General features: G+C 42.0%; 1 protein-coding gene across 2 annotated transcripts in view; it reads left to right on the forward strand.

Moving 5' to 3' along the window:
• Window positions 1-596: 596 nt before the first annotated feature.
• The window catches only part of SMARCAD1 (SWI/SNF-related, matrix-associated actin-dependent regulator of chromatin, subfamily a, containing DEAD/H box 1), a 55,821-nt gene continuing 40,164 nt past the window's right edge, over window positions 597-16,253 (forward strand). Inside the window, exons 1-3 of one of the 2 annotated variants that reach the window (XM_063136170.1) lie at window positions 597-758; window positions 2,748-3,084; window positions 12,870-13,041. In XM_063136170.1, the coding sequence (XP_062992240.1) occupies window positions 2,832-3,084; window positions 12,870-13,041 (425 nt within the window). In that variant the 5' untranslated portion in view covers window positions 597-758; window positions 2,748-2,831. Of the gene's footprint in view, window positions 759-1,399; window positions 1,418-2,747; window positions 3,085-12,869; window positions 13,042-16,253 lie in introns of those variants that run through there. The other variant, XM_063136173.1, reaches the window with a different exon arrangement.

Consider the following 16,253-nt stretch of genomic DNA (forward strand, 5'->3'; position numbering starts at 1 on the left):
ACCTTTATATAATTCTTTCCCTCCCCCACCCCCCACCCCCGGTTCATATGCTGGAAATGATAATTCAATATACACAATGTACGGGTGGGGTTTTCTTCACGTTTTTTCACGATTTATTTTGTGTTTTGTTTGTTGACATTCACAAGCCCCATGGACACGAGAGCCACCAGCCTCCACTGCCTACACCCGTCCAGCTCCAAAGGCCGTGGCTGAGTTCGGACGACACACTAATCAACGGCTGTTTCCCATTCTGCTTCTATTACCACCCCGCAGTTGATTAGCGGGTCGTTCGAACTCAGCCCGTGAACGAGTGGACAGAATTCGCTAACCAAAGAAGGCAGGCGCACGAGGGCGCGCACGCTCCTACGTTCCTGCTTGCGTGCGTGCTCGCGCGCCTCCCTGTCCTGTCCCTTGTGCGCGGACCGAAGCAACGTTGTCCCTCGGCATAGAGGAGGAGAAAGAAGAAAAGGATGCTGGGAAAAAGCCAAACTCAATGAGGTCATCACTAAGCGCCCATTCTCTCTCTCTCTCTCTCTCTCTCTCTTTTTTCTTCTTCTTTTCTTTCCACAACCCTCCAGCGGTGCTTTCTTTCTTTGATGCTTTGAGGTGCTTTTCGTCTTCGTCATCATAATCGCCGCCGCCGCCGTCATCGTCCCCCTCCCCCGCGTCTCCTCATCTCGGCATCCACCTCGCGCCGCCGCCCCCGCTGGCCGGTGTCGGCGCTCTGAAGGCTCGCGCCTCGTCGGAGTGGGGGCGGGGTAAGGAAAGAACAAGGGAGGGGGAGGCTCCTGGCTGCGCCGGTTCCCTCCCCTCCTCTTTGTCTGCATCTCCACTTCTCGCCTCCCCCCTCCCCCCTCCCTCTCCACCCCACCCCCACCCCAGGTCTCTTTCACACCATTTGCTTCAGCCACGGGGCAGGGTGGGCGTCCCTGTGGAAGAAGTTGTGAGGTGGTCTCTGCCTGTGGGAGGTTTAAAGCGGGGGATGGGGGAGAGAGGAAGGGGGGCCTTTCCTCAGCAGGAAAAGGCAGGCAGGAAACCTGGGTTCTTCCAATAAAGGGAGGCGTAGTGGGGGGGGGGGGAAGGGGGGCATGATGTACGCTCAAAGCAGTGAGAGAAGATGGTGGAAGGAAAAGGCCACAGCTATTGTGTGGTGATTATTAAAAAGGAGGGGCGAGGAAGGAGTGGGTGGGGGGTTAGTGCAAAGGGATATCTCAGAGTAATGCTCTCAAGGCAATGTGGGGATTAAAACCGGCTGGATGATTATTATTATTATGTAGCCATGCAGGGGACGGGGCGGGGGGGGGCAGTGCGTTTAGTAGGAGGGGGGTGTAAAATCTGTTTTCTCTTTCCCTCTCTGTTTTGTTTTCCCCTGTGGTGTCCCATGTTCTTGTCCCAGGAGTCTGGTTGCAAGCAAATGGTGAGCCGGTTGTTAAAATAACGTCAAGAATGTGGAGGGAGGGAGGGAGGGAGGGACAGGACGTGAAGGGATCTGACCAGATATACTTCTGTAGTTTTACTTCATGCCAAGTTGCTAGTTCAGTCCATTCTCATATGAGGAAATAGGGTTTTGTTTTTTTTCAGATTAAGGATTTCTGGAACTACTATTAAAACTATTCCATCACTGCTTGAAGTGCCACATTTAAAAGGCACGCAATTTAATTTGCTGAGTGTATAGGCAAATGAAGCCCCATAGCTGTGGGCTGTCACAAAAGAATTACTTTATGCTAATTCTGAGCTGCATGGGCATGCATAAACTTGGTTAAGTCAAGAAGACGATGGTCTTAAATATTTTGGTGTAACAACATGGTGAAGATGGTTGCTGAGATGCGTGGGGTCCAAGATGTTTAAAAATAAATAATTCAGAAGTAGTGACTTCAAATGCACAAATTAATAGTGTTGATGCTATAGTATTGGTGAAATGCACTCTTAGACTGCAATTCAATACACACTTCCCTGGGAGTACATTCTATTGAACTCAATGGGGCTTACGTCCGAGTAGGTATGTATAGGATTGCACTGTGACCCAACTCCACATTACACAGCATTTTGCACCAGTTGAAGCCTCCAGATGCCTTCTGTAGATAATTTGCAGCAGTACATAGTACCAGAGAGAAAAAGGGATGTATATATTGCACATATAATATCTGACAACCAAGATTAATGCTAAATGCGTGAGATCAGTTTAGCATGTCATAATAAATGTGTTGGCCTTTAAGATGTCACAGGACTCTGCAACAGAAACTACAGACTAATGTGTCAGCCCACTCACCCCCAGAATGTATAATGGGTGTCCCTCTCCTTGAGTCGGCATAGTTCCTTTAGTTGTGTCTGAATGCAGCTTCAATTGGTTTACTTTTATTTTTCCCAGTATTAGTGCTAGATACTGAGCTAGCACTGAGACTGCAGAAGTTCAGCTGCTGAAGGATGTAGATTTGTACATGATCAGCATATTTATGGATGACTCCAAACCCCTGCATAGTCTTGCAAAGTGATTCATACGCATTTCAAACAGGAGTAGGACAAGATGAAACCTTGTGAAACTTCATATGGAGGGATGCAAGAATACGATATGTAGTCATCACCACTGTATTGAATGTTGTCACAGTGCATCACTTTCTTTTGGTCAGCAGTATCAAACACTAGATAAAGCAATAATAGGATCAAGTCGTATAGAGATAAGGGACTTCCATCATATTCTATGGCTTTGTCATGTCTCTTCCACCCACACCCTGCTTCTTGCTTTCCAGATACACTTATATGGTGCCATTGTCATTCCTTTGGACTGCAGAGTTGCACACCATAAACTGTAGTAGAAGTGAAAGGCTAAAACAATGAGTCTGTTTAATTTGGACCGCTTTCGCTTTGAAAAGAAGAAAAACATTGAGGAAGAGAATGCTTCATCCCCTGGCTCTCCTGCAGATCAGGAGGAAGCTGCTACTTCCGCTGCTTTGGATGCTGTAGATACAGATACTGCACTTCCTTCGGCTTCAGAAAATCTTGCTCCTGTTGGCGGGAAAGATGGCAGTGCTACTGATCATAGTAGCAGGCCAGCTACTCCAGTATCTGATGTGTCAGAAAAAACGGGTGAGTTCTGTTTTGTCTAATTCATAAATTATTAGAAAGTCTATGCTTTAATTTAGTTTGTCTTGTAATGCACAATAGTTTTCATAGTTTTCAGTTTTGGATTTTCTAAAAAAAATATCTTTCATTGAAGTATTTTATTCATTGTACACAGTTTAAATCTCTCAACGTTATAGAGAAGTTTAAGCTCATCCAAGGTCTGAAGTATGTTTTGAATTGTGCAATTTTTTTTCTTTTTTTGTTGAGTTAACTGCTTCTTGTTAATCTATAAACATAAGTACAATAACATGGAAGAAATCTATACAGTAGTGAGTGCTGGTAATCAGCGGCTTTCAGGCCATTGTGGAAAATGGGATTTTAGACTAGATAAATCTTCAGTCTGATCCAGTAGGGCTTTTTAATGGTATGTCCATTATGTTTCATTATTCAGTCTCGATTGGAGGTGTTTTCCAAAATCCTTGCCCGGAGAGGGTCCCTGTTGATTTGTTTAAAATATTTCTAAAGGCACAATACTATTCACGTTTAGACAGAAAAAGTCCTACAACTCCCAGCATTCCCCAGCCAGCCATGCCCTTCATTCAGAGGATCCCAGGATGGTGTACAATAGTGTGAATAAAGCTACTTATGCAAAAATAAAAATACATTACAATAAAGACCAGCAAATAATCGCAGTAGACTAGAACATAGGAATTAAGCAAAAACAAAATTTAAACAGAATAAAAGCATAAAAACTGAATAGATTTTCATCTAAAATGCCAGGTCTATTAAGAAGGGTAGAAGGCCGTACTGTTGCCAATAAGTTTTTAGTGTCAGCACTGGTCCAACCTTTTTGGGGAATGTATTCCAGAGTTAGATTGCCACCACAAAAAAGGTCCTCTCCTTTGTAAATGCATAATACACCTCTGCTACAGAGAGTAGTTGGCTAAGGTTCTCTGCAGAAGTTCTTAAGGCATGGGCAGGCCGGTATAGGAAGAGACACTCCTTCATTTATTTAGGTCCCAAGCCATTTAGGGCTTTGAAGGTAAACGCATTAAACTGGGCTTGGAAGCAACCAGGGAGTCAATGAAATTCTTTCAGAGTTGGTGTAATATGAGCAATTCTGGATAAACTAGTCAGGATTCTGGGAGCAGAGTTCTACACTAAGTAAAGTTTCTGGGTGATCTATAATGGAAGCCCAACATATAACACATTACAGTAATCCAGTTTTAAGGTTCCTAGAGTGAATTGCTGTAGCCAGTTCTTAAATACAAACCAGGTATTTTCCATTGGGCTATTTGACTAGTTTAAAAGGTCTAGAAATGCCTTCCCAAATCTGGTGTGCTGGCTGGAAATGATGGGAGTTGCATTCTGCATACATGTTGAGGGCACCAGGTTGGGAAATGCTGGTCTAGAAAGTGGAGAGAGAAAGAGAGGTGTGCTATACGTTGGCTTAGGAAGGGTGAATTTGAAGCTGACCTATGAGAAAGCAATTCAGGTATCTGAGATTTTATTCTCTTCAGTGGGGAACCTACTTAGCTTATGTGATTACCATTCATGCAGTTTTCCATAACCTGCCTTTTTGGTGGTTTATTGCTTTTGTGATTGCAGGGATTTGCAATCTAGCTTAATATGACTATTATTTAGAACAGTGGTCTTCAACCAGTGGGTTGAGACCCAAAAGTGTGTAGTGGTCACAGCAAAGCTGTTGCCGTCTTGTTGGGCAATTGTGAAAGTGGATTCCATGTTGTAGATTGGGAGTCCAAGGTGGATCTCAGGTTTGGGCCAGTTGAAGACCGCTGATCTGTCATTTTCTTTCCTGGATTTGTGTATAGCTCTGTGTGTGTGTGTGTGTGTGTGTGTACGTGTACATGCATGCACACTTCTTGTTCATTGTTCTGTTCATTTGAGTAACCATTCTTGCCACAAACCTGAAAATTTATAGCCTATAAAAAATTATACTTTGCTAACCTTCGAGAGGTCAGAATTCCTTATTAACATGTTCTTGTCTGGAAGATAAGCATAGCTGTTATATAGAAAAAAAAATGTTGCATTCAGTATTCATGGTGATAACTTGGTGTTTGGCCCCAGCTTAAATGACAATGCAGTATCAATAGCAATGGTGGCTCTGCATTGCAATATCTTCCTTGGCTCTGTGTGACCCAGACTGAATTCTCATTGTTTTTTCAAAAGAATAGTTTTAATTTCTCTCTTGAGTGTGAATGGGTAGACTAACCATTCACATACCCTGATCTCAATGCTTGTGTAGCCAAAGATGTTGAGGAAGTCTGGGCTGATTAAGAACATGCAGGTAAATACCAATACATCGGCCCTAGTAACTTTATATGCAAACTTCATTTACCCTATTTCTTCGATTCTAAGACGCACATTTTCCCCATCTCAAAAAATGGGGTATGTCTTAGAATCGCGAGTGTATCTTGGGGGGAGGGGGAGTTCTGTTGGTGGTACTGAAATTAGTGTGCATCTTACAATCGATGGTGTCTTACAATCAAAGAAATACGGTATATTAAAAATTCATGACAGAGCTTACCTATGACAAAACATGATGCTGCAGAGGAACAAGCCAGACGACCTCTTGATATGTTCTAGGTGTGAGTAGAGGTATCTACTATTGTCATTACTATTCCATGTTTTATTTGACATATGTATCTAGCTTTGAGAGCCACTGTATTGTTCAGTGATAATGTGATCTCTCTCTTCCTCCCTCACCCACCTTGTAGAGTGAAACAGTGTAGACAATATTGTTGCGTAGATTCTTGTTTAGTCTTGCTCTTGTATAGGTTCTGTTTAGTCCTGCTCTAAGGAGGACTAAACAACAATATTTTTTTCTAAAACAACATTTTTTCCTCTCCTCAAAATGTGGGGAAAACTTGAACCATAGGTGATGCTATAAACTCAGTTGATAGCATTATTTAGGCTGGAATCAGTATGGGTGGAAATCAATGCTGTTTTTTTTAATTTTAAATTTAATTTTTTTTTTAAAAAAAAAAGCATGAATAAAGTGCTAACCTTTACTTCATTTAAAAAGTGTGAACCTTCCTGTATTTCCATACTTATGTTGCAAACCTATAACCACTTGCTTGGAAGTAATCCCCATTGAATTGTGTGGAACTTATTTCTGAGTAGAAATAACTGCCATGGGTGCCGGTCATAAGAGAGACCCTATATGGAAATATTTTGAAGGCATATCCCTCCATAGGTAAATATATACAGTGAGACAAAGAGATGCAAAGTCTGCTTATAAGAGTGAAACAGTGACCTTGTTAACCCATGACAAGATGCTGTTTGTTTTTAAGCTTTGTTCTTATTCAAAAGACTTCCATACCACCTTCAGCAGAGCTTCCAGGATAGTTTACAAAAACAAGCTAAAATACAAGTAAAGCATACAATGTATTTTTAAAAATCAGTAATACTTTAAAGTACATTTAAACGCCTAGGAAAATAAAAATGACTTTGCATTGTGCTGAAAAAATAGCAATGTTGGTGTCTAACATATTTCTCTGGGGAGGGAATTCCTCAAATAGTATGTCTCCACTGAAAATGGTCTCCTTCTGGTCACCACCCTCCTTACCGCAGTTGTTGGGGAAACTAAGAGGGCCTGGAGGAGAGCCTCCAAAGATTATTTTGTGGACAGGGAGGTTGATATAGGAGCATTATTTGTTCAGGTACCTAGTAAGAACCAGCACTTACCAAATTTGCACACAATTATCACGTTTCACAGCTGCATGAATTGGAGCATATCATTGTTATAATATTCTGTCATTACTTTGACCATTGCTTTGATATCAACAGAGGCAGGCCTTATCAGTTCTGAGGCTACCAGTCTGAACATCCCAAGCCAGCTGGTTATGTTTCTAGATTTAGCCCAGGCTTTGATCAACTCAAGACCCAGGTCTACTGGGAAGAGATGACTTCTGGGAGGTTCATCATGGGTTGTTCAACTGCCAGTCAATACATTTGTTTGCATTTAAAGAGGCAATGTTTAAATTATTATTAATAATAATATTAATATTTATTTATATAGCTCCATCAACGTTCATGGTGCTGTACAGAACAAAATAAAACAGAATACAAAACACCCTGCCATATGGCTTACATTTTGGTGTTGGACTATCATTAGTCATGCATTTGGAAGTATACATGGATACTATCTACACCGCATTTGATTGTATTATAATAATCTCAAGCTTAGATTTGTTGTTTGAGATTGCTGCATCTTTATGGATCGAAGAAAACAGAATCACCGGTTGAGAATATTGTATGCAAGCAGTGTGCTAATGCATGCAGTCTAGTTGTTCCTACTTGACTCCTCTCAATATCTCGGGTGAGCAACTCATGGTCTTCAAGATGTTTTGGCTCATGTCTCCCATCATTCCTCACCGTTGGATATGCTGAATGTGCTGATAGTAGTTCAAGGCCAAAACATTTGGAAGGCCACAAGTTACCTATCCCTGCATAAACAGGATCAGGAACTCACCAACAGAAGCTTAGTGTTACATAGGAACCAGAACTCCGGTTTTGTCACTCCCCCAACAAACCTGAATTGAAAAGCAGGTTTTGTTCTTGGTTAATGATTCGTAGTTTGTTTGGGAATGACAAGCTAAGAGTCCTATTTTGGAAGTAGCACCAAGATCTAATTTGCATGTTCACGGCAGCCCACCATGGGTTGTTTAATCCACAGTGAGCCGCAGCATGTTCCAAGTGTTTTTTGAATATTCAAGCTGTTGTCCGAACCTGGGCAGCAGGGGTTGTGTAAGCTTAAACAACCCTCACATAACTGCAGAACAGTCTGTGGGTAGTTTTAACTTCAAATAATCTCCACCGGCCAGGTTCACACACCACAAGGCATGACAACCTGGGTCTGGGGCTTGCATATTGATAATGGCGGCCAGTTCACACCAGAGCTCTTTGCAGGTAAATTGGCCAAAGTGGGTTGTTGTGCTGTGTGAACTGGCCCACAATCTCATAAAAATGAAGTTACCTACTAATCCAACGTGAGCATTCATTTCAGTTTTACATCTCATGAAAATGACTTTGTCCAACCTAACTACTAGTTCTTGCTTCTTGAATATTCTAGGCTTTCAGTTTCTCTTATCAAAGTCTCATGTGGAAAAACACAGGCTAGATAGCATACTGGATGTTTAAAAAATAAAATAAAAATTATGGATTTTTAAACATTCAAATTGGATTTTTTTCCCTGCCCAGTAATGATTAAACCTTACTTTGAAATATCAGTCATGGACATGTCGGTTTTGTTTGCTACTCTGGTTTCTTTTGAGGTCAAGGCTGGGCTAAGAAAGTGTGAAGCAGGAAAGAGCAACACTGGAAAGGAAAAGAGAAGACAAAATTGTCCAATGTGTTTTCCTGTATTTCCATATAAAGGTTCTAATACTATACTTATGTACTTGGGAATAAGCAATGGAACATATTTATGAATAGAAATGAATAGGTTTGTGTGCTGGTCATAAGAAAGACCCTATGTGGAGATATTTTAAAGACATTTCTTCTATACTTTTTTTAAAAATGAAAATCATGCAAAATATATACAGTGAATCTGGAGATAGAACCTCCCTTATGAGAATTATCCCAGTGCTTGTCAGATCAGGGAGTTGGATCATTACAAGGGAAGGGTATTAGTTGTTCCCAAACTTCATTCTAATTCCGAAAGCCTGGGTGGTCCTGGATACAGTCCCCCTAGGTTGAAGGTACTGCTGTTGAATGCCAGATTGGAGAATGGGAAAACAACCATCCAGGACTTGATCTTGGATGAGCAAGTTGTCCTGGCTTGTATCATGGAGTCTTGGCTAGATGGGGGTGCATTGAGGAATCCTTCCCAGCTGTACTTGCTCACTTGTTCACAGATTTTATGTGTGAGCATTGGATGGAATGATGGTGTTATGGGTGTGGAGGGACTTCCTTTAGCTGTCATGGACATATCACTACCTGGCAGGGTTTACACTTACTGGGAGTTGGAACTGCTGCAGCAGCACTGGGGGACTAATTAAGATGGTCTGCCCCAGACGACTGATGGATTCAAATGGCTTCCTGATGGCTATTGGAGGATTTTTCCATCATCTTCACATGTGATTCTGTGGAAGCTCTGGTTGACCTCTAGAATAGGGAAATTGCCTGGCAAATGACACAATCACCCCTGAGCACCCTCCCACTGAGTAGAACCAAATGAACTCCCTTTTTTCAAGGAAGTTGGGGGTGATGAAGCAAGTGGGATGACAACTGTAGCAACATTGGCGGAAAACATGAAATAGTTTTTCCAAGTCCCCTCTCAGTCCTACCACTTTCAGTGGCACACTTGATGGGGGCATGGGAGAGGGCCTTCTCAGTGGCTGTTCTCAGGCTTTGGAACTGCTAGCAGACTGCTTGGCAGTAGGGCAGGTATTGTAGGCTCCTGTATTAGTTGGCAAACCAGGATTAGGAGATAATTTAAGACAAAACAGGCTTGCCTAAAATCTCTGCAGCTCAAGTACATAACGTGTTTTGGGTGCGAATCATTGGATCCCCTGATGCCATAAAGCACTATTGCTAGGGTTAAAAGTTCCCTTAATGAACTTGCTGCCTGTGGGTTTTTAAGCTGGTGGGTGCTGCTATTTCTTCCTTTTTGATGTTCTTTTACTTGTCTTTTTATTTCTGTTTTATTGAATGTGTATTTAATTGATGAGTTTGAATGTCATTCAGGGTTTTGTGTGTGTTTTTTTTGTATGTTATTGCTAGCTGCCTTGAGAGCTATTATAGTGGAAAGTCGAGATATCAATTTAATAAAGAAAATAAAGCTTGTCTGCTCCTCACTTCCAAGTGAGACCTTATCTAGTTTAATCCTTGATTCAGCCAATGTCATAAAAAAGTTTCAGCTTCATTTCAAACTATACCAACAAGGGTTCTCCATTGTCTGCATTTGGACAATCATATTTTCATATGTCTGAATGAAATTCAGATGTTTCCAATTTACCATAGTTTCCTCCTTTGTCCAAACCAGGGAACTATGGGCCAGTGTGGTGTAGTGGCTAAAGTGTCAGACTGGGAGTTGGGAGATCCAGGTTCTAGTCCCCACTCACCCATGGAAACTCACTGGGTGACTTTGGGCCAGTCACAGACTCTCAGCCCAACCTACCTCACAGAGTTGTTCTTGTGAGGATAAAATGGAGAGGAGGAGGATTTTGTATGCTGCCTTGAGTTCCTTGGAGGAAAAAAGGTGGGATTTAAATGCAATAAATAAATAAAATAAATACCATCTTTGGAACGAATAAGAATCTTTAATAGATATAAACATTTTTGTTTATTTACGCAGTTTTTTACCCTACCTTTTAAAATTTTGTTTCCCCACCAGGTGGTTAACAAACACTGATGCTGTAGTATCCCGTGAAACACACACCACCATTTTTTGGGACAACATCTAACAGAACTGTTTAATTTTATGTTTTCAGATAAAACTTAGTATGCTGACTCTGTTTTGAAAGGGAGTGGTGGTAAAGCATACTCTTTACACATAGAAGATCATGGGATCCATTCACGCATCTCCACTTAAAAGGATCTCTACCTAAAAGGCAGTGGGGCAGGAAAGACTTCTGTATTAATCCTTGGAAAGTATTGTACTAAAGTATAAAATACTCAGCTAATTGGACCAATGGTCTGTCAAATTTGCATTCATCTAGAAAGCTGAAGCATTGAATTTATAATGGGTTGCTTGTTTATTTATTACTAAATATATAATCAGTAAACACTGTAATAAATAAACAAGCAACCCATTATAAATCCAAACAAGCCATTTATGCTTCAGCTTTCTAGATGAATGCAAAGTCCAATTAGCTGAGAGTCTGTGACAGGCCCAAAGTCACCCAGTAGGTTTCCATGACCAAGTGGGGACTAGAACCTGGATCTCCCAACTCCCAGTCTGACACTTTTTTTTTTTTTTGAGTGATCAGCACAACTGGATCAGGCAAGACCTTTCTACATGCAAACTTCCCCAGATATTATTCTTGTTGATTTATAGTTTAAGTGGTGTGATTTGTTCTGTAATTTATAGTACGTCACCGTACATGGCGTAGCAGTTCTTATTTGCTGTACTACTTTCTGTTAATGTGACAAAACAACTGGTATTTTATCTTCCCATCTGCCTTCTGGTGGTTCTTTCAGTCTTTTTTTTTAACCAGCCACAGTCCAAAAGCCTATAGAAGGCTTTTCAGACTTCCCCTACCCATACATAACACAGCAGCTATGCTCCGCAGCTGATTCAAATCCCTATTTTCTGCTTCCTGTCTATTTCCTCTGAATAACCAAAGTAGCCTTAATTCCAAACATATATATTTGGGGGATTTGCTTGGAATAATTGTTTTAATCTATTATATGAAGCATGATGTCTTATTGAATTTTAAACAAACTAGTGAAACAGCTTGATGGCTGGCTGTTGCTTAACCCTGGTTTATTGGGTACTCCAATGCAGGTGCTCCTAAGCTGCATTTAGCATAGCTTTAATCAAGCTTGATGATAACGGGCTCAAGTTAAAGGAAGCCAGATTCCAGCTGGACATCAGGAAAAACTTCCTGACTGTTAGAGCAGTGCGACGGTGGAATCAGTTACCTAGGGAGGTTGTGGGCCCTCCCACACTAGAGGCATTCAAGAGGCAGCTGGACAACCATCTGTCAGGGATGCTTTAGGGTGGATTCCTGCATTGAGCAGGGGGTTGGATTAGATGGCCTTGTAGGCACCTTCTAACTCTGCTGTTCTATGATTCTATGGTCAAGTGAGCCATTGAATAGTGAGAGTGGAAGGAACATGTGGTCCCATGGCCTGATTATTAAATCATGATAACCTCGTTTTACAACTAAATACAGCTGTTTCTGAGCTCATAATTTAAATTTCAAAATCTCCTGCACTCCCAAGTTGCAAGTTCTTTCTTGATTTATATCCCCCCTCCCTCTTCAGTAATCTCTTCAATTGTATGCCCTTGCTACCACTTGGCAATAAACTTTGTCTAAAACTCAGGGGGCATGTCACATCTCCCAGCTTCGAAGTTCACGCTGTGTAGTAGTTTTCAGTGTCAGTAGGTTGCTTGAGGTTATAAATGCTCAAGATTTATTGAGGTTTCCATTAAGCATCTCTTGAGCACTTTCAGATTTTAAATTTATTTCCAGTAAACTTTTGTCAGGCAGCAGTCCCATTCTGCAGCTGCTGTTCTCCTGTGTGCTGCTGTCTTTTCTTTTTAGCCTTGCATGCCTCCAGGGTCAGAATATTTCTAGTCCTGAAAGGAGCTATAGATTGCTATTTGTTTTTGTTTAGGTTCTACACAGTGGGGAAACCATTATCTTTTCACTTCTTTCCCTGTCCCCTTTCCTGCTGCCAGACATTTAAAGTAGGAGTGAGGAAGGACACTGAGGCTCTGCCCTCTGATGCCAGAAGAGCTTTACAGGCACACACTAGTTTCTGAACTTACACATGGCTCAATATCTGTGTTCAATATTTTTTTTGCCTTTGGGTTCGGTGACTTTAAAAAAAAATGTAAACTGAAGCTTTCAAAATGCCACAATTAGGACCAGATTTTTAGTAATTCACCACATTTTCATGCCACTTTATAACACACGTGTTCTCAAACAGTGTATATGTATATAACAAATACCTGAAATTGCAGAATGTTTAATTAAACAATTCAAACGCAAAAGAAACAATAAAAACACACTTCATGTTAATTTAGCATGGTTTTGTCTGGTGAAACATCAGTTAGAGTAAGACATTTATGTTTATGTGTGATGTATTTCTTCTCCTTTAAAATGCTTTCAAAGATGACTCCAGTGTTCCAGAAACCCCTGAAGCAAAGAGGACGACGCAATTGTCTTACTTTAAGTTTCGGAAAGATGTTATTGAATTATCATCAGAAAGTGAAGAAGAGGAAGAGCCACCAAAACACTCCCCTGCAAAGCAACTCACTGCTCCCAGGAAGGATGTGATTATAATGTAAGTGTTTATTACTCCTTTTGTAATGCCTGCTCATTTTGAATTTGGCAATCAAACTGGATTCCCAAATTGTATTTGTGAGGTGATACTGGGTGCATTTGGATGACACTTTAATCCATGGAGTGTGAATAGTCCATTCCACGGATGACTATTTGCGTGCCGCGCTTCGACGACACGGAAGTAGTGCTCTGTGCAGAAGAATATTCACACTCCGCTGGTTCCTGCTTACCTTATCAGGGCACCACCATTCCGTGGGGAGGGGCAGAGTGGGGAGGAGAGATGAAGGCATGCTGCGGCTGTAGCCGGAGCAACGGCAGAGCCAGCACATTTATCCACCTCCTGTCAGGAGGAGCGATGGCTCCACTGCCGCTTCTTTCTCCAGTGATGGCCATGCAACATGGCCATTGCTGGAGAAAGAAGCGGTGGCGGAGGCATCGCACCTCCTGACAGGAGGTGGAATCAATGTGTCGTTGCTCCAGCAGGCACATCGCCTCCCCTGTCATTGGAAGCAATGCGCCTGCCAGTTCTCTCTGTGGTATCCACGGAGGGAGAGGCAATGGGGATGCAGCTCAGTGCTGACACGTCCTTCACTGGTGGATGGAGCCCGTGCCCTGACACACAAGGAGACCATTCTGTAGCTTCTTGCTTCTGTGGCACACATGCATGGAGGAACATGCACCACCCTCGCCGCAGAAGCAAGAGGCTGCAGAATGGTCTCCTCATGTGTCAGGGCATGGGATCCATCCACCTGCAAAGGATGCGTCAGCGCCAAGCGACATCATTCCTGTTGGGATCTTATGGCTCGGTGGCGACACATCCTTCTCTGTCGGGGCCATAACAGGGAAGTGGGCAGCTATAGCAACGTCATCGGATGGATTTCTCCCATTGACATTACATGTTCAGCCGCAAGAGACATCCTTTCCCCTCCCCCCACCCCGCCCTGCGATCCATTTGGGGACTGGCTCGAGGGGATAGAAGGAGCTCCTTGCCCCCACCCCACAGGAGCTCCTTGCCCCCACCCCACAGTGGGGTGGGGGCAAGAGACATGCACATCCCTGGGAACATGTGGGGCCCTGCGATCAGTGGCACCCCATGCAGGGATGGCATGTCCTCATCCCAGGAAGCACGTGGGGAGCCCCCAATCACTCCACCCCACCAAGGGATGGCACGATTGGCAGCTCCCCAAGTGCTTTCCACAACGGGTTTATTTTCCATGCCACATGCGCTAGGCAGGAGCGGCAGCGGTTTCTGCCACTCTTGCCTCGTGACTCTGTAAGCACGGGAAATAATCCATACAACACGATAGTCAACAGTTGTGCAGATAGTCAACTCTGCAAACCGTTGGTTATTTCTGGAAAATAACTAGTGTGTGCTTTCCCCCCCGAAAGATGACACATTAGTCAATGGGGGACTATTTAAGCAACAGTTGTCTGAATTGAGCCATTAAGTTCATGTTTCTGAATGTTTCCTTCCCAGTACTGAATTTATAGCATAAAACAATAAGATCGCAATCATATACCCCCTTACCTGGAGGTAAGCCTCATAGAACACCATGAGACTTCTAAGTAAACTAAAGCCTTTTAATCGGTAAGTTTGTGAGAGCCACCGGATGGAGTGTGGGTCTTGGTCAAATTCCTGTTCAGCTGTAGAGGCACTAAGTGTTTATGGAGAAGCGCATCTCTGAGAATGTTCAACCTGTGTGTGTGTGTATTTTTTATATGTCTGTATCTCACATATACATGCATGCCAAGACGGAGGGAATATCCATTGAAATCAACTGTAAGATGCAGCCTTAACTTTATTGCTGTTTGGTCATTGTACCTCTCAGGATGTCAACAACATCAGGAACCATTTCTTGTGTGTAAAATAACTCTGTGGGGGATATCGCCATATAATGAATTATTCTACCTCATAGTACTACTTTCTAGCTTAGTTTTGCGGGGATGAGGCAAGGCAGAGTGAAGCAGAAAAAAGAAATACCGAAAAATAGAAGACAACTTAATCTAGAGCTCCTCTTCCTATATTCTCATTCATATATATATATATATATATATATATATATATATATAGTGTCTACAGGTTGTAAGAAAGACCCTATTTGGGAATACTTTCAAGACATTCCATCTATAGGTTAAAAAGCAAGAACCATGTGCAGTGCAACAAATATATGAAAATCGTGGTTGAAAGAATGAAACAGTGTAGATAATACTGTAGTTGTAAATCTACATGGTCAGATTTGCACCATTGTTTAGGAAATATATGAAGTCTCAATAGGAAACTTTATTTAAATTGCCCTCTTTTTCTTTCTTATGTAAGAAATTGTCTTCTTTTTTCTTACTTATGCTCACCATTGCCTGTCATAATCAGGAGGGCTCACCAGAGCTTCAGGCATAGGTCTTTCCCAGTTCTGCTACCTGAGAACCTTTTAACTGGAGGTGGTAGAACTTGAATATTTGACCTTGATGCATACAAAATATGTGTTATAGACCCTTCTGTTTGAACTTTCTTGTGGTTACTGCTGCATGCCTTTGATGCAGCAGTCCCTGGATCAGAAGTTGAAGGTGGTTAGAAAGCTTGTTCTATGTGTTCATCTCTTCACATACACACTTATCCCTAGAAAAGAAAAAAATAGAGAATAAACCATACTGCCAACCACTTGAAATTCAGGAACTTCTGCATCAGAAGCAGAGATTACCTTTAGAAGGGATGCACTCCTTGCAGAGATAGGCAAGTGCAATGAGTAATCTCCACTGACATCTGCTTCCGATCTGAATAGCTCAGATCAGAAGCAGGTGAGGGAAGGGGGCACAGTGTTCTCTGGCTTCGAAAGAAGATGGGGTTCCTGTAACACTCTCAATTCTGCCTTTACAACTGTGCAAAGTGGCAAGGGAAAAGTGAGAATGAAAGTTTCTAGGGCCCATTCTTTGCATTTATGCTTGAACAGAAGGGACGAATCTGACTCCTAAGTCATGAACATTATATGAAAAGGCAGGATATAAATAAATGCAGCCCTTCATTTTCATTATACTTCTCATTTTCCTAGCCCAAGATTTAGGCCAAATAGCATATATTCCAACTATTGGGCAGCATTGAAATGTAATAAATAAATAAATACAAATATTGACAAGAATGCAAGAATGTTTTATGGTATCGTAATGTAATGTTCTTAGTCATAGCAGCATTGCTCTGTGCCACTCATCCTTTATACACCC

This window comes from Elgaria multicarinata, chromosome 10 (genome assembly GCF_023053635.1).
Source record: "Elgaria multicarinata webbii isolate HBS135686 ecotype San Diego chromosome 10, rElgMul1.1.pri, whole genome shotgun sequence".
Taxonomy (NCBI): Eukaryota; Metazoa; Chordata; class Lepidosauria; order Squamata; family Anguidae; genus Elgaria; species Elgaria multicarinata.